The following is a 19,196-nucleotide window of genomic DNA, read 5'->3' on the forward strand; positions in this document are numbered from 1 at the left end:
GTAAAGCTAAAAGCACGAGCTGCCTCAAGAAACAATTATGGCTTTTAATCTGTGACAGATATGGTCTTCTATACAGAGGCATGTGAAATGATTAAATAAACTTCACTTACAAATGATTCCATACCAAAATCGTATCGCAAAGTGGTGCAGCATGTACAAACTAAAAAAGTTTGGAATCAAATCAAAAAGAACATGTCTCTCCTACAACAGCACTGCAGGGAGAGACAGCATTAACTCTATCTGAGCTGATAGAATTCAGTCTATTCCTGTGGGGCTGCTATATTCCCCAGGGTGATAGATCGAGGAGAAACTCATCACACAGAGCTAATTGTTCATCTTCCCTCAAGTGTGTTGTGTCCGGGTGGCTAAAAACACTGGCAGCTGTTTCCTCTGTTCTAGTAGAAAACAAAAATTGGGATTACGAGCCCCTCTACCTTCAGATAGGTGACAACGCACAGCAGCAAACGTTAGCCTCAGCATTAGAAAGACATTCTGTACACAAAGTACTGAAATGACTGCTACCTTTAGAAAGGACAGAAGCCATTTTGTTCATTTAGACTGAAGTCCGTATCCTCTGTCAATTTGACTTCCTCAGGTCCCATATTTTATGTATTCAGGACGGGGAGAAGTGCTGCATGCTGCACCGAGCCCTGGCAGTCCAGAGGAGGGATGGCATGTGCTGAGAGGAAGAAGAAAGCACTGACGGGACTTGGACAGGAGATGGAAGGAGAGAGAAGGATGAAAGAGGAGGAGGGGGGAAGGAGCCCTGGTTCCCTCCTCCTCTAATGAATCCATCACTGGTACAGGTGGAGGAGAGGAAGGCTGGGGTCGGAGTGTTCCATGACCAAAGGAATTACCTTTCTCATCCAAATGTTGTTTGAATGTTTTATAAATTATGTTTATATGAATGTTAAGCTGGAGTATTGAATATGAAAGGGCATTGACTAGGACAGGCTTTGTCTTCCTCTGTAGAAACACGTTCGTCTACTATACAGTACTGAATGTGTCTGTCCCAAATGGCTTCCTATTCCCTATTTAGTGCAATAACTTTGACAAGAGCCCTATGGGCTAAATCAAAAGTAGTGCACTAAAGGAAATAGGGTGCAGATGACATCAAATCGGAAATGGATCATTGAACTGGATTTACAAGGTGCCATATATTAGTTCCACATACAGTCTCTCGATTACGAGCCATGAAAGACATTGGTTTATGCTGTCACACACAAATGGTGCCCACTGTGGCTGGGTGGGTTATTTCAATAAAGAGACGGTGGCAGACTATAAAGCAGTACCCTGGTGTGTGCCTGTGTATATACCATGTAGACTAAACACAACCATGTCTTATTTCCAGCCATCAGCCAGTGTTAGTCCTATAATCCTGAATGCGACTCGATGCCCTCACTGTCACAGAGACCATAATATCCTGCTGTAGCTCTGAGAGAAGTGCTTAGGGCCTGGCTTTAGGTAAGCCAAGATATCATTCTCTATTATCTTTACAGAGCAATGCATCTTCATGTAGGCCTACTTCAAACACAGATCAGCTCTGACAGGGTAGGTAGCCACACCTTATTTATCTCCTTTTAAAAACAGCACATCCCCTGCCAACATTCGTATAAAGAGAGTGACCCAAGTGAACACAGAGCCGTAACTTGAAAGTTCATGCCAATGCCTCTGACATGAGTGCGTGGAGGTCTGAGTAACGCAGAGGATCTTACGTTTTTAAGGCTGTGGCATAGTGACCATTGTGTCAGCAGAACCAGAGCAGAGGAGATCCGTCACAGGGAGGCAAGTGAAGAGAACGGGACCTGGGTCTCACACTCCAACCAACAATGACAAACAACCCTCAGCAGATCCATTACACTGTTTGAAGATTGTATGGAGAAGGCTACTGATCTTTAGAGAATGTACATAAAGACCCAGCGCAGTCAAAATGCAGTTTCCCTGTGTTTTATTGCAGCATGAAACTAACATTGTAAAATGTTTGAAAAAACGCGAAGAAACTGTGTTATTTCCTGATAGTTGCTGATTGAAAATACAATCTACGCAGGACATTCTAATCGACAGACATCAATCGCCATGAAGTGAATTGGTTAATAGACCAATAGCAAAGAGAGTTCCAAACCTCTCTTCTAATAATAGCTCGTTCTCCCCTTCCCACTCAGACCACTCAGACAGTCCTATCAAAATGATTGTTTAATAAATTGTTGTTGCTAAAAAGCTACTTAATTGTTACCCAGAAATGATTTGATATTGATAGAAAAACATCTGCATTGTCCCTTTAAGCGAAAACAGGTGATCTTTCAGAAAAAAAGCAGCTTTAAAACAGCCGCTCAGCCACTCGAGGTCTCACATTAGAGCACAGGAGACAGGGAGACACACGGAACATGTGTTTGCAGCACTGACATACAGTAAGGTATTCAGGCAACAATGTTTCCACAGACAACTAGGACGAATGCACTCGTTCAAACACAAATTCATAGCCACACACATGCAATATTGTCTACATAAAATAAACCACCCAGCAACACAAATAACTTTTTTTCCCTGTATCTCTCAAACACACTATTGTCATCCATGCAGGCACCGCTGTGATCCTTTGCTCCTTGCTACCCTTGACACCAACACCTGTCTGCTGCGAGCTGCCACTCTCTGTTCCTGTCTCAATACTAGGAGGAGAGAGCAACCCTGCTGCTGTATCATTCTACTGTTCAGCTCCTCTGCACGTACCTTCCACACCCTGGGAATCAAACTGTATTCAGCACTGCTCTGCTAATACTCGCTAAAGGTTAATGCACACGGGATTGGATTGGAGAAGGCTAAATTCACATCTGCTATTTGCAGTATCAGTGCCTTTATTTCACATATTAACATTTCATTCATTCCACAAATATGATAGTAATGTGATTTATTGCTGTTGTAAAAGGCCTGACATAGACATGGCTTTTGAGGAGCAGATGTTTTTGATTTAAGTCAATATTGTTGTCAGGGCAAAAGCCTTGATGTAGAAGGTGGTTGAAATACATTCGACAAAAGTCACCAACAGTTTGATTTATCCCATGTCAAAAGATACTCCCAATAACAGGCAGCCTGAGTGTACCTGTGAAGGAGCAAAGCTCATTGATGATGTCACTTCCCTGAAAATACAGTAGGTGTCAAATCAAATCAAATGTTATTGGTCACATACACATGGCGAGCAGATGTTAATGTGAGTGTAGCGAAATGCTTGTGCTTCTGGTTCCGACAGTGCAGTAATATCTAACAAGTGATCTAATAATTCCCCAACAACTACCTAATACACACAATTCTAAAAGGGTTGAATGAGAATATGTACATATAAATATATGGATGAGCGATGGCCGAGAGGCATAGGCAAGGTGCAATAGATGGTATGAAATACAGTATATACTGTATTCAGGCTTTTATTTTGAATGGAGGTACGTCACTCGCCGTGGAAGTCGAAGAAGGCGTCCTCTGGCAGCGGGGGTCTCCATGGAGACGACACAGACCAGAAACAGCTTTGCCGCCCTGGATCCAGAGGTTCCGGCGCCTTCGTCCGTGGTGGCTTCCCAATCAAGATCGGATCCGGAAGTACCTGTGTCTTCGTCCTCGGTTCGGTCTCCCTCTCCGGTGGCTTCTACCTCGGGTTCAGATCCTCGGAGCTCCCAGCCTCACCAGACCATGAGGCTGCCTGAGAGACCGGCCCATTCAACATCACCAGCTGTCATCATAGGCAGCTCTATGGTAAGAAACATCTCGGTTCCCAAGGCAAAAACCCTGTGTTACCCAGGAGCACGAGTACAGCACATAACAAGCCTGCTTCCGACTGTTCTACCACAGATGCCGGGAGCTGACACTGTCACAGTCCATGTGGGCTCAAACGACATCAGGAGGGCTAGCTTGGAACATTTGAAAATGGATATTAAAGAACTGATTTTAGCATTAAAAGACTCTAAAAAACAGGCAATAATTTCAGGTCCAGTACCATCGTTGGGCTGCGGGTGTAAAAGATTCAGCAGACTGCTGGCATTACACATCTGGCTAAAAGACTACTGTAGCTCTGCTGGAGTCACTTTTATAGATAACTTTGACACCTTCTGGAAACAGAAGATACTCTACAGGAATGACGGAGTCTATCCAAATTATCTTGGCTCCTGGACTCTGTCCATGCATTTTGCGTTGAAACAATGACTGGTAAATTATCCAAGACCAGCTCAGTTAATCCTTACCATTGTCACAATGAGTTGCCATAATGCTGCATCAAATGTACATGATCTTAGGGGCATTGGCAAACACAATGTAAGTAATTGAATTGATGTAACCCTAATTGCACCGAATACATCTGTTTATATTACAGCTATTGTAAGCAGTAATCATGAGCCTGTAAACCAGAGTTACACTGTTAGCACTGAGGAGGTGTGCAATAGTAGGAAGACCACTTTATGCAGCTCACCCTGCACTATCAACTCCAATGTAAATAACATGAGTAAGCCTACCCCTAATAAGCTTCTCAGTAAAGCATTAAAAACAATCAAGCAACCCAGAAAAGTGCTAGAAATAGCCCATATTAACATATGTAGCCTAATAAACAATGTCCATGAAGTCAATAACTTGCTTGTAAGAGATGACATACATATTCTCTGAAACTCACTTAGATAATGCCTTTGATGTTACAGTGGTAGCAATACGTGGTTATAACATCTACCGAAAAGACAGAAATGCCAACGGAGGCGGTGTTGCAGTCTATATTCATAACCACATTCCTGTAAAGCTTAGAGACGATCTAATGTTAAATACTGTTGAAGTAATATGGCTACAGGTTCATCTGCCTCACCTAAAGCCCATTTTTGGGGGAAGCTGCTATAGACCACCAAGTTCAAACAGTCAGTATCTGGATAACATGTGTGAAATGCTTGATAACGTATGTGATATCAGAGAAGTATATTTTCTGGGTGATAAAAATATTGACTGGCTATCATCAAGCTGCCCACTCAGGAATAAACTTCATACTGTAACCAGTGCCTGCAACCTGGATCAGGTTGTCAGTCAACCTACCAGGGTAGTTACAAACAGCACAGGAATCAAATCATCAACATGTATTGATCACATCTTTACTAACGCTGCAGATATTTGCTTTAAAACAGTATCCAAATCCATAGGATGTAGTGATCACAATATAGTAGCCATATCTAGGAAAACCAAAAATCCATAGGCTGGGCCTAATATAGTGTATAAGAGGTCATACAATAAGTTTAGCTGTGATTCATATGTTGATGATGTAAAGAATATTTGCTGGTCTGTGGAGGGTAATGAGGAGCAACAAGACGCTGCACTTGATCCATTTATGAAACGATTTATTCCAGTTACTAATAAGCACGCACCCATTAAGAAAATGACTGTACAAACTATTAAATCCCCTCGGATTGACGAGGAATTGAAAAATTGTATGGTTGAGAGGGATGTGGCAAAAGGTATGGCAAATAAGTCTGGCTGCACAACCGATTGGCAAATGCACTGCAAGTTAAGAAATCATGTGACTAAACTAAGTCAAAAGAAACAAAGATAAATTACATTAAGAATGACAGGGGCGGCAGCGTAGCCTAGTAGTTAGAGCATTGGACTAGTAACCGAAACGCTATAAATACAAATACAAAATACAAATGATGAGTAATGTAAGATTTGTAAACATTATTTAGTGTAAAGTGACTAGATCACTTTGTGAAAGTGGCCAGTGATTGGGTCTCAATGTAGGCAGGCAGCCTCTCTGAGTTAGGGATTGCTGTTTAGCAGTCTGATGGCCTTGAGATATAAGCTGTTTTTCAGTCTCTCGGTCCCAGCTTTGATGCACCTGTGCTGACTGCGCCTTCTGGATGATAGCGGGGTTAACAGGCAATGGCTCAGGTTGTCTTTGGTTGGCTCTGGTTGTCTTTGATGATCTTTTTTGCCTTCCTGTGACATCGGATGCTATAGGTGTCATGGAGGGCAGGTAGTGAAGAGTTGTGCACACCGCACCACCCTCTGGATAGGCATGCGGGTGAGGGCGGAGCAGTTGCCATACCAGGCTGTGATATAGGATACTATCGATTGTGCATCTGTAAAAATTAGTCAGGGTTTTGGGTGAAAAGCCAAATTTCTTTAGCCTCCTGAGGTTGAAGAGGCGCTGTTGCGCCTTCTTCACCACGCTGTCTGTGTGGGTGGACCATTTCAGTTTGTCGTTGATGTGTACGCCGAGGAATTTTAAACGTTCCACTTTCTCCACTGCTGTCTCTTCGATGTGGATAGGGGGGTGCTCCCTCTGCTGTTTCCTGAAGTCCGTGTAGAATGCTGAGGTGTAGTGGTAGTAGTCAATGAACAGCATTCTTACATAGGTATTGTATTCTCTTGTCTCTTGTCCAGATGGGATAGGGCAGTGTGTAGTGTGATGGCGACTGCATCTCTGTGGACCTGTTAGGGCGGTACGCAAACTGAAGTGGGACTAGGGTGATCCTTGACTAACCTCTCAAAGCACTTCATGATGACAGAAGTGAGTGCTACGGGACGGTAGTCATTTATTTCAGTTATCTTGGGTACAGGAACAATGATGGCCATGTTGAAGCGTGGGAACAGCAGACTGGGATAGGGAGTGATTGAATTTGTCCATAAACATACCAGCCAGCTGATTTGCGCATGCTCTGAGGATGCGGCTAGGGATGCTGTGACCTCGGTGTCCGTGACGTGGCTGATTTTCTTTTGTAGTCTGGGATTTCCTGTAGACCCTGCCACATACGTCTCATGTCTGAGCCGTTGAATTGCAACTCCACTTTGTCCCTATACCGGCATTTTGCTTGTTTGATTGCCTTGCGGAGGGAATAACTACATTGTTCACATTGTAGTGGTGGTGGTTCGCGCATTCAGTTTTGCGCGAATGCCGCCATCCATCCGCGGTTTCTGGTTAGGGTAGGTTTTAATAGTCACCGCGGGTACAACATCTCCAATGCACTTCTTTATAAATTCACTCACCGAGTCAGCATATAGGTCAATGTTATTCTCTGAGCCTGACCGGAACATATCCCAGTCCGCATGATCAAAACAATCTTGAAGCGTGGATTCCGATTGGTCAGACCAGCGTTGAATGGTTCTCGTCACTGGTACATCCTGTTTGAGTTTCTGCCTATAAGACGTTAGGAGCAAGACGGCGTTGTGGTAGGACTTGCCGAAGGAAGGGCGGGGGATGGCTGTGCATGTATCGCGGAAGTTAGAGTAGCAGTGGTCGACGGTATTGCCCATGCGCGTAGTGCAATCAACATGCTGATAGAATTTAGGTAGCCTTGTTCTCAAATTTGCGTTGTTAAAATCCCCAGCTACAATAAATGCAGTGAACTACTGTTCATTTTGATTGTATGAAAATAATTCTTCACAATTAACCAACACCATTCTAGCTAATCTTCTGCATCCACAACAGCTATACAATATAAGTATGCTATCCTGGTCTTTTGTGGGCTGGTTGGTTATATAAAAGACAGCATGAAGAATAGTCGTGGTGCGTGTATGGGGGACTGTAAACAAATCTTAGCGTGTTTGCTAATGAAAGCAAGCTAATGTGCTGAAATATTCAGTGACTCCATTCTACCTGGCCCAAGGCAAAGACATAATACTGAATTCACTGCATTTCCTGTCATACCTTCCTAAATAGGTCACAATAAGCCAACGTTTTGCTGGGTATTCTCTAACAAAGTGCTGAGTGGGCTGACTTCCCTTTGCACTTTAACTTTCCAGACGTTTCGAGGGTTGACTTGTTAATATTGTCATCATAACAACTAAAAGTATTTAGTTAATCACATGAATTGCGAAGGTGCTGAATGGACATGAATGCAGTTGTTTCTTTCTAGCTGTGGCTACTAATACAGTGGCAAAGCCATTCTCACTAAAGACTTCATTATTAATTTGCTTTGCTAAACAGTTGCAGTTGTCTGTTAAGTCAAATGGACACCCATTAGCGCTCTGAGATAGCCATGCTGCTGCTTGTTTGAGCCATTTCGAAGTTTTGTGGTTTAAACTAACACATGGAGTAAACATTCTGTTATCAACACAACCGTGTTGATAACAGAATGTTTACTCCATGGTTCTTACTCCATACTCCATGGTTCTTACTCCATACTCCATGGTTCTTACTCCATACTCCATGGTTCTTGGGAACTTTTTGCTCCCAAAATGATCACCCCCCCGAACCAGAGGAACAGTGTTCCGGAATGTATGTGTTTCTAGGTCTAATGAATTGCCATTAACGACTGTAAATCCACATGGCTGGTAACTTTTCCCGAGCTGCATCTTCTCTCCTCAGAGAGCTGGAAGACTTGACAGTGTCTCGTGATGCTAGTGAACATTGAAGCCACCATTGTGCAGGTTTCCCATCAGAGAGCAGACTGATGTAACACAGCAATAATATACATAATGCCAATGTTATGGAAGGCTGTTGGAGACTCGAGCTGTTGTTAACGGTGTGCCATCATTACCTAATGTTCTGTTGCTAAGCAGGGGCACATAGAGCCACTTCTGAGGTTTTGTGAGGTGTGACTGCTGTCTAAACCGGCACACAGCGCAAGGTTTTAGTGTGATAAGTCTGTCCTTAAAAACACCATACTCTGATTGGTCACTCTCCATCTATGACTCTCTCTACTGCTAAGATTCTGTAAAAGAATGAGTGGTCATATTAGATTTGCGTGCACAGTCTTTGATCTAAATCTCTGACTGACTGTAGTCAAACAGTCAGACAGATTTAACATTCTATTTTTAGCATAGCCAATCAGCCTACTATTTAGAACGCAATTACCGGTATTTGGAAATGGCCACTCACACAGGTTTTCACTATGACCAGTACTTAATGTGAGCTGATCTTTTATTGTGTCTCTCTGTGGTTTGGGTATATTTACAAGACACTACTGACACTATCTGTTATTCACTCACTCAATAGGCCTATAGCCTACACAGTACACCCACTGAAATCCCACTGAAATCCAACGGAGGTCTTCAAGTTCTGTTAGATGACTCAGACTGAAATGTACAAAAATTATACATAACCATAACATCTGATTCTTTGTTTGTCTTTGTAAGTGAACTTCGGATAAACTCTCCGCTTCAAAATCTCAAAATAACCAATTTATGGGGACACAATGCCAAGTCCATAGAAATAAAATATATTTCTATTGTCTGGTCAACCGGTCTATGAATTACACAATTAAGACCTAAACATGCAGCAGACTAGAGAGCATATACTGACGCAAGAGTGAAAATGTTTATAAACTGTAGTGCTTTGCATTTTAAGTTGTAAATGTGTCTGCAACTTTGTGTGCTGCTATTTTAGCCAGGTCTCGTAAAAGAGAGTGTTAATCTCAATGAGACTAACCCGGTCAAATAAAATAAAAGAGCATTGAAGTGTATTCATTCTACTCAGGTTATTTGCTCTGTGGCTCTACTCAATTTCAGTGCATCCGTGAATAGACAGTGTAACATTGTTCTGCATAAACACTCAATGTCTATTACGTACACATCTAACATGTCCTTTGTACCTGTAATCTAAACCTACTCAAGGTTTTCAGGTCTAGTTCTGAGTTGGTAATGATACATAGTAATGAGATGAAATGAACAGACATGAATGAGTGAGAACTCAAACTCACTAAGGTCATTTATTTAGAATTGTGCACCAAGACAAATGGTAAAAAGAGTGATTCATAACACTGACAAATAATCCCGACTAATTAAGGTCACCAAGACAGCAGAGAACATACAGCAACACCTCTGTCTTAAGGCCCTCTTCATTCTACTTGTCATAATGCCATTAATTAGAGATGCGTTCCTTAATTAGAATGCACATAGTCACAGATTTAAAAGTAAGTGTAATTTAGTAATGAAAAGTCAACAAGCGAAAGAGGGCACACACACACACACACACACACACACACACCATTGTTTTCCGTGCGACATGTAACTCACTCCGTGACAGAAACCTGAAGGCTCCTCTGTGCTTTGATTGGCAGGTGCTGTTGGCATGGTAGCAGCCAGCCTAAGGTATGAGAGCTGCAATCATAGCAGCGCAGAATCCTGTGGCTTTAGACAGACGGCCCTGACCTCCACAGGACTAACTGGCAATAAACCCCTCAGGATGGAAAACATGAAAGCGCCTCTACCAAGTTTCTACCTCACTTTAAATTACTCCCCCAGTCACAGGCTCACAGTATCCAATGCATTGGTACTACTGATGTACAATTGTGTCAATTATCATCGTTTTTTATTGTACCTGGAGGTAGGCTGGGTCTCTTCCTCTTATTGCGGTTCTCAGCTCCGTTTTCCAGAGGACAGTCTGACACCAGTGGCCCGTTGGAGTTGCTGAACTGCAGGGGCTCGTTGTTGGAAGACGGGTCAAAGGAGAGCGGGTTCAGTCCTGAAACACACAGAAACACAACAAGCAGCCATGTTAAACCAGATGGGCCATGAGTTCTAGATACTATTGTGTAACTCGTTCACAATATATCCAATCCAGTGCAGAGTGCATGTAGGCTACAAACTATTTAATACTGTATGTGAAGGAGAGAGACCACAAGGAGAGAAAAATGTATACCATACAGTGTTTGACTTCCGTTGGCGAAGTCAAAACTAAATAAAAACAGGCAAGACTGTGGAAGTACAACTTTATTCAACCATAAGTAAAACAAATGTTCCCTATTTAACAGTCAGGAGTTCAACAAACTAAAGAAGAAGAATTATCCCCTTTTAACGTTGTTTCACTTCTTCAAGGACATACATTAGAGACCCCTACAAGTGACAGTACAACAGTTGAAGTCGGAAGTTTACATACACCTTAGCCAAATACATTTAAACTCAGTTTTTCACAATTCCTAAAATTTTATCCTGGTGAATATTCCCTCTCTTAGGCCAGTTAGGATCACCACTTTATTTTAAGAATGTGAAATGTCAGAATAATAGTAGAGAGAATTATTTTTTTCAGCTTTTATTTTTTCATCACATTCCCAGTGGGTCTGAAGTTTACAAACACTCAATTAGTATTTGGTAGCATTGCCTTTAAATTGTTTGACTTGGGTCAAACATTTGGGTAGCCTTCCACACGCTTCCCACAATAAGTTGGGTGCATTTTGGCCCATTCCTCCTGAGAGAGCTTTGTGATGGCCACTCCAATACCTTGACTTAGTTGTCCTTAAGCCATTTTGCCACAACTCTGGAAGTATGCTTGGGGTCATTGTCCATTTGGAAGACACATTTGCGACCAAGCTTTAACTTCTTGACTGATGTCTTGAAATGTTGCTTCAATATATCCACATACTTTTCCTTCATCATGATACCGTCCATTTTGTGAAATGCACCGGTCCCTCCTACAGCAAAGCACCCCCATAACACAATGCTGCCACCCCCATGCTTCACAGTTGGGATGGTGTTCTTCGGCTTGCAATCCTCCCCCTTTTTTCTCCAAACATAACGATGGTCATTATGGCCAAACAGTTCTATTTATGTTTCATCAGACCTGAGGACATTTCTCCAAAAAGTACGATCTTTGTCCCCATGTGCAGTTGCACACCGTAGTCTGGCTTTTTTATGGCGGTTTTGGAACAGTGGCTTCTTCCTTGTTGAGCGGCCTTTCAGGTTATGTCGATATAGGACTCGTTTTACTGTGGATATAGATACTTTTGTACCTCCTTTCTCCAGCATCTTCACAAGGTCCTTTGCTGTTATTCTGGGATTGATTTGCACTTTTCACACCAAAGTACGTTCATCTCCAGGAGACAAAACGCGTCTCCTTCCTGAGAGGTATGATGGCAGCGTGGTCCCATGGTGTTGATACTTGCTTACTATTGTTTGTACAGATGAATGTGGTATCTTCAGGCGTTTGGAAATTGCTCCCAAGGATGAACCAGACTTGTGGAGGTCCACAATTTTTGGCTGATTTCTTTAGATTTTCCCATGATGTCAAGCAAAGAGGCACGGAGTTTGAAGGTAGCCCTTGAAATATATGCACACCTCCAATTGACTCAAATTATGTCAATTAGCCGATCAGAAGCCAAGTCAAGTCATGACATAATTTTCTGCAATTTTCCAAGCTGTTTAAAGGCACAGTCAGCTTGTATGTAAACTTCTAACCCACTGGAATGGTGAAACAGTGAATTATAAGTGAAATAATCTGTCTGTAAACAATTGTTGGAAAAATTACTTGTGTCACGCACAAAGTATATGTCCTAATCAACTTGCCAAAAGTATAGTTTGTTAACAAGAAATTTGTGGAGTGGTTGAAAAATGAGATTTAATGACTCCGACCTAAGTGTATGTAAACTTCCGACTTCAACTGTATGTCAGAATCTCCAGATTGTTGTGTCTTTCTGTTCAGGGGCCCAATTTATAGCCGGTGCGTTTCAAATGAATTGTCTGTGTGCGGCATTTTTGAAAACTGCACAGGCAAAAACATAGAGATTTCTGAACTTGCCACACGCCATGTATACACGTTTCCCATTATAAATTAGACCTGTCCTTAAATTGTGTTCATGTGAACAAGCATTATAACTCAATTTGGAAAACGCCCTCCATTCACCATTTATGGTGACAATAATGTATTTTATTTGTTGTATAATTTGGAACTATTCAAATCAGTTTCTAAATGAAAGAGCAATGGCAAATTTGATCACATTTCTGTATAGGTGCGGGCAGAATATTTTGCAGTGACATTCTCAAACTAATCGTGCATGCTGCCTATAGTAAGATTGATTGTATATTCGAAACAATTTAAAAGTAGACTAAACGCTACAACCCACACATCTATGCAAAATATTAATTGTTCAATCTTTAGTTTATCAATAAATGATTGTGTTTCTTTCTCCTGCTTTGGTATAGGCTCTGAGATTAAAACTAGGCAATGATGTCGCGCTCATATCGTACAGCAATACTGTAGCCTACCCATACCGTCAAATGTTTTACATAAGCTACCGGTCAATTTACTGTAGTTGGCAGAATGTTATAATCTTTTGCAGTCATTTATGTTGTATCTAGCAATGGACTGTGTCAGTTTTTGAAAGAGAAAATGATGGCAAATTGTTGTGGACCTGTCAGCAGAAAGTTTAAATTCAGTTTTGCATCAACTTTTCCCCCAACCCAAATATGCTGGATTGTCTAGGGCATGCTACTATTTTTTTTGTATTATTACAGTAGGCATACTTACAGTAGCATAGGCCTACCGCAACATCAAATATCAACTGTTCACCTCTTAAATTTGACTGTATATTATAAACCGTACTGCCTATGGGATTGAAAAACTTTAAATAGATAGCCTCCGAGAAAGTATTCAGACCACATGACTTTTCCCATATTTTGTTACATTACAGCCTTATTCTAAAATGTATTACATAGTTGTTGTTTTTTTTATATAAATGTGCAACAATTTTAAAAACCCTGTTTTCGCTGTGTCATTATGGGGTATTGTGTGTAGATTGCTGAGGATTTTTTCTTCTAAAATGTATTTAAAAAATAAGGCTGTAATGTAACAAAATTTGGAAAAAGTTAAGCGGTCTGAATACTTTCCGGGGGTACTCTAGAACTCTCTCAAAGTGATTTGGCTATAGATACAATTAAATGAGAGATGCACATGGTAATTTGTTGTATGGCTATTTCGGGAATATGCACCCATCACAGCCAGAAAAGGTGAAGAATGTATTCTGCAATGGTTAGGAAAATAAAATAAATAGGAAATAGATTCCTACATCTAAATATTTTACATTATAAAAATAAAATGCATCGATTTTTGCTCTTTTCACTACGGCAAATGGCCGCATTTTTGTTTCTGTTTTCAGTTTTAATGAATAGGCGAGTCATCATTTGTACAAAATGTTTACTTGCCAGCTTGCAATACAATATTTCAACCAATAGCAGATGTGCGTACGTATAGTCCAAAGTTTGTGGGGATGTGAGCACACTCAACTCAGGTATAAAAAATACAAAAGATGCTCACTTTTGCATGAAAACTGGTGCACGCACATTTTGTGATACTGTACGTACACAGTTTATAATTGAAGCCACTGGTCTTTAAACAGTGAGGACACTAAACTAATCCAGAAGTTTAATTTCCATCCCAGCATATTTCTGTCCTGAGAGGAACAAAGACAGGATTAAAACACAAAGACCACCATTAGTTATGAACCTACGACACACTTTAGATTATTTTATATAATTATATTAAGAGTGTGAGTGCAGGCGCCGATATAGAAATGGGCCAATCTGTCCAACAGCTACAAGCAGACAATCCTTTTCCAAAACCAGTCCTTCTATTTTTCTGACCGATAGTGTCTTCCAAAGGATAAAGCAATAAGGAGAGTAGAGGCTGATAAATTATGGAAACAATAACAATGTGAATATTGCCCCAAAATCTCAGGAAACAAACAAATTAAATTGTGTTCCGAGCTTATTATTGCATATTGCATATTGCAATATGCATATTATTATTACTATTGGATAGAAAACACTCTCTAGTTTCTAAAACCGTTTGAATTATTTCTCTGAGTGAAACAGAACTCTTTCTGCAGCACATTTCCTGTCAGGGAGTGAGATTTCAGAAATCGAGGTCCCTGTTCTGGGGTCAGTTTATAAGTCCCAATGTAAGCTATGGGGCTACATGCACTGCATACGTCTTCCTCTAGATGTCAGTAAGCGGGGAGAATTTGAATGGAGTGGATTGCGCAATCTGGGCCCTATATATAGACCGTGGAATGGAAGTACCGTCCTTTTCAACGGTGCGCTTGGCGCATGAAGACATCACATTGCAAACGCTTTCGTTTTAGTAGTTCTATATCTCCGGTCATGTTTTTATTCGTTATAGGTGTTAAAGACATCATAAGGTAGTTAATTTAAATCAACTTATAGCAGTTATAGCAGTTTATTGCGATTTTCCTGGATTTCAATGTGACGCGCGTTCAGGAGTTGGACTCCTCTCCAGTGGGTGGCTAACGTTTGCGGCTAATTCGACAGGACAAGAGGACATCTTTCAGCCAAAAGACGATTGTTTTGAAGAAAGGACACCTTGCCCAAGATTCTGATGGAAGCTCAGCTAATAGTAAGCAGTCTTTATGCTGTTAATTCATTGTTCTGTTGAAAAAAGTAAAATGCATGAGACGCTATTTCTTGCAGTGTAGCATTGCGTTATCGCAGCCTGCATTGCGCAGTTAAGTTAATTTAAAAAATTTAACCCAGCGATTGCATTAAGAACTAATTTGTCTTTCAATTGCTGTCCAACCTGTATTTTTTTAGTCAAGTTTATGAATAGTTTTCGATAAGAATAGGTGCCGTCCCAAGATGGCGCCGGACAGATTGCTTGAGATTTTGGACACTATTCTCAATGTATAAGCACGATTTGTGCCGCTAAATATGCACATTTTCGAACAAACTCTATATGAATTGTGTAATATGATGTTACAGGACTGTCATCTGAAGAATTCTGAGAAGGTTAGTGAAGAAATTTATATATTTTGGTGGTTTATACGTTATTGCTATTTTTGCCTTGAATCAATGCTGTTGTGATGTTTGCTATTGTGCTAAGCTAATATAACGCTATATTGTGTTTTCGCTGTAAAACACTTAGAAAATCTGAAATATTGTCTTGATTCACAAGATCTGTGTCTTTCATCTGCTGCACGCTGTGTATTTTTAAGAAATGTTTTATGATGAGTAATTAGCTAATACACGATGGTCTCTGTAGTTATTCTAGTCGTTTTAGTGAGAGTTGTGATGGGGGCTGCAATAGTAAACTCTGATTTATACCTGAAATATGCACATTTTTCTAACAAAACCTATCCTATACAATAAATATGTTATCAGACTGTCATCTGATGAGGTTGTTTCTTGGTGTTTCTAATAGATTTACATAGTGTGTCTTCCCTGTAAAACATTTTAAAAATCAGAAATGATGGCTTGATTCACAAGATGTTTATCTTTCATTTGGTGTCTTGGACTTGTGATTTCATGAACATTTTATTATATCATATCCCTGTAGCTTTAGGCTAGGCTATGCTAGTCAGCTTTTTTGATGGGGGGGGTTCCCGGATCCGGGTTTGTGAGGCGTTAGAGGTTAACAGAGAGTCCATCTCTGCTCTGCAGTAGAAACGGGTTGGAACCTAAATGAATTCCGACAAGCAAAAAGTTCTGAACTGGTTCGAACCCCCAAATAAGAATCAGTTTATATCGTTCCTTTTCGTTCCTTTTTCGACCTGTGAACAGTTTTTTACATTTAGTTCATTAAAACCTCTTGACGCTAGGGGTCAGATTAAAAAAAAAGAAAAAAGGTCCAGATCGTAGAATATGCATATAATTTACAGATTAGGATAGAAAACACTCCACAGCTTCCAAAACAGTCAAAATATTGTCTGTGAGTATAACAAAACTGATTCTACAGGTGAAAACCTGAGGAAATCTAACCCGGAAGGGATTTTATTTTTTTAATCTGTGTTTCCTGGCCAGTCTTTCTTCCTTTTAAAGGGGTGTCACCCAGATTCCTTTTCCAATGGCTTCCTCAGGCTGTGACCAGGCTTTAGACATCGTTTCAGGCTTTTAATTTGAAAAATGAGCAAGATTTTTCATAACTAGTCAGGTGTCCTTTGATTAGTTCCTGCGCGCGAGAGGGGTAGCTCTCCATTTTCTTTCTCTCTTTTATTGAATAGGTTACGGTCCGGTTGAAATATTATTGATTATGTTTGTTAAAAACAACCTGAGGATTGATTATAAAAAACATTTGACGTGTTTCTATGAACTTACGGATACTTTTTGGAATTTTCGTCGAACGGAACGAGGCTTTGGTTTTCTGAACATAACGCGCAACCCAAATGGCGTTTTTTGTTATAAAAGTAATATTTATCGAACAAAAATAACATTTATTGTGTAACTGGGAGTCTCGTGAGTGCAAACATCTGAAGATTATCAAAGGTAAGCGATTAATTTTATTGCTTTTCTGACCATGCTAATTTGGGGCTAGCTGTTCTAGCATTGATTGATACACTCACAAAAGCTTGGATTGCTTTCGCTGCAAAGCATATTTTCAAAATCTGACACGATAGGTGGATTAACAACAAGCTAAGCTGTGTTTTGGTATATTTCACTTGTGATTGCATGATTATAAATATTTTTTGTAATGTTTTGCGCCCTGCAATTCAGCGGTTGTTTAGGAAAATGATCCCGCTAAAGGGATCCGTAGCGCAGAGAAGTTAAATGACTTCCCCAATCAGTGTGCAAAGAGCAGGCAAGCTTGTTGTTTACATGCGTGATGGACAGAAAAGTGTAGCCTATGGCGCAAGATGTGACTTTTATGTGTGTGGAGAGAGCGAGAGAGGGTTGAGGAACAGGCTTAAATCGCTAGGCATTTTGTTATGACATGCATTATCTGAATTAGGTCCACAGAATTATACCTAGGAGGAGCAGCTTCCATGAAACACGTTAAATGTCCTTTGAGCTAGCTAGCTAAGAAGCTTGTGTGTTCAGAGCGCTGTCGTTGAGCGCCATAAAAACTAACAGGTCTGTGAGAGCCGGAATTTTTACTGGTTGGTAGGTGATCAAATACTTATGTCATGCAATAAAATGCTAATGAATTACTTAAAAATCATAAAATGTGATTTTCTGGATTTTTGTTTTAGATTCCGTCTCTCACAGTTGAAGTGTACCTCTGATAAAAATTACAGACCTCTACATGCTTTGGAAGTAGGAAAACCTGCAAAATCGGCAGTGTATCAAATACTTGTTCTCCCCACTGTACATGTTTGATGGCCATAAGTTGAGTACCAATTAAGTACAGACTGGTGAAGTAGTGAAGCATGTAGATCACATCACTTGGAGCTGTGAAGTGTGTGACTGATCAGGCATTCTTTCAGCATGGAAAGAGAAAGCTCCTGTTCTCTCCCTCTATGTATTTCTCTCTTTCCATTCTGCATCGGGGGCTCAGAAAGCTACCAACGGACTCCGAGAGCTTTACAATTATGGGTAGCAGCATTTTTATGAAAGAATTCCCTAGCTCTTCTCCACAACACAAAACCATCCTTAATGTATTTACAGTGGGATTTGAAAGGTCTCACTTTGTTCAAATTATGCGCCTTCTACACCCTTTTCTATTAGAGAGAGCTTGATAGAACCTCTCCACATCAGGCCCTTCTTCCATCTGTCTTTTTTTTCTCTCAGTCTCTCCTTCCTGTTTAGCTCTCTCTGTTTTGTGTTCTTTATTTAACCACATTTCCATCACAATGAGAACCAACCATCCCGTTCTCTCTCTGTGTCATCAGGGCTTTCCACATGAAGAGAGAAGATGGGTAAACAACAGGCTAATAAACAGAGGACAAACTGTTGAAGAAAAGCGCAGAATTGCCTTCCCTCAAACCAAGGGAAACGAGCAGGGAAATCTGCCTTGTAAACATTATGTAGAAAGCCAAATGTTTTATTGAATGAAAAGGAAATAGGCTCCATCAGTGATGGAACTCCTCTCGGCTGACTGTCTGTTTGTCTGTTTGTGGGACATCACATGGTACACCTAGTGCCCACTGCTTACAAATCCACCCACGCACCCTCCATCTCCCTACCTCTCTCTGCTCCATCTGGCAGCCTCTCTCTTCCTCTCACTCTTTCTCCCAGAAAACAGTCCACAAAATTGTCCCAGATGTCAAATGCTTCAGTTCGTTTAATAAACACACTAGAGTTTCACTAAGTGTAAAAGTTTAATAAAGCCAGCTTTTCATTCTCAGAGTTTAAGAGGTTCAAGAGGAAATAAAAAGGAGATGGGGAAATATAGAGAAAAAGAGAGCTAGATAGAGAGAGAGACAGGATAAACAGAACAATTGAAGGAAAGTGGCCAACCAGATAAATTGATGGCCTCTTTGGGGTATATTGCATTTGTAAAGTATTCAGACCCCTTGATTCCACATTTTGTAACGTTACAGCCTTATTCTCAAAAAGGATTACATTGTTTTTTCCATGATCAATCTACACACAATATCCCATAATGACAAAGCAAAACCCATTTTTGTTAAATTTATTTAAACAAATGAATAAAAAACAAAAAAATCTGAAATATCACAATTTCATAAGTATTATGACCCTTTACTCAGTACTTTGTTGAAGTACCTTTGGCAGCGATTACAGCCTTGAGTCTTCTTGGGTATGACGCTACAAGCTTGGCACACCTGTACTTGGGGAGTTTCTCC

The 19,196-nt window shown here is 40.6% G+C and overlaps 1 protein-coding gene across 2 annotated transcripts in view; it reads right to left on the reverse strand.

Annotated features, from left to right (window-relative positions):
• LOC129828035 (ecto-NOX disulfide-thiol exchanger 2-like) overlaps positions 1–19,196 on the reverse strand; it is a 226,361-nt gene that overhangs the window by 132,733 nt on the left and 74,432 nt on the right. For both annotated transcript variants that reach the window (XM_055889449.1, XM_055889448.1), the window contains exon 2: positions 10,271–10,414. In XM_055889449.1, coding sequence (XP_055745424.1) covers positions 10,271–10,414 — 144 coding nt within the window. The remainder of the gene's footprint in view (positions 1–10,270; positions 10,415–19,196) is intronic.

Source organism: Salvelinus fontinalis, chromosome 29 (genome assembly GCF_029448725.1).
Source record: "Salvelinus fontinalis isolate EN_2023a chromosome 29, ASM2944872v1, whole genome shotgun sequence".
Taxonomy (NCBI): domain Eukaryota; kingdom Metazoa; phylum Chordata; class Actinopteri; order Salmoniformes; family Salmonidae; genus Salvelinus; species Salvelinus fontinalis.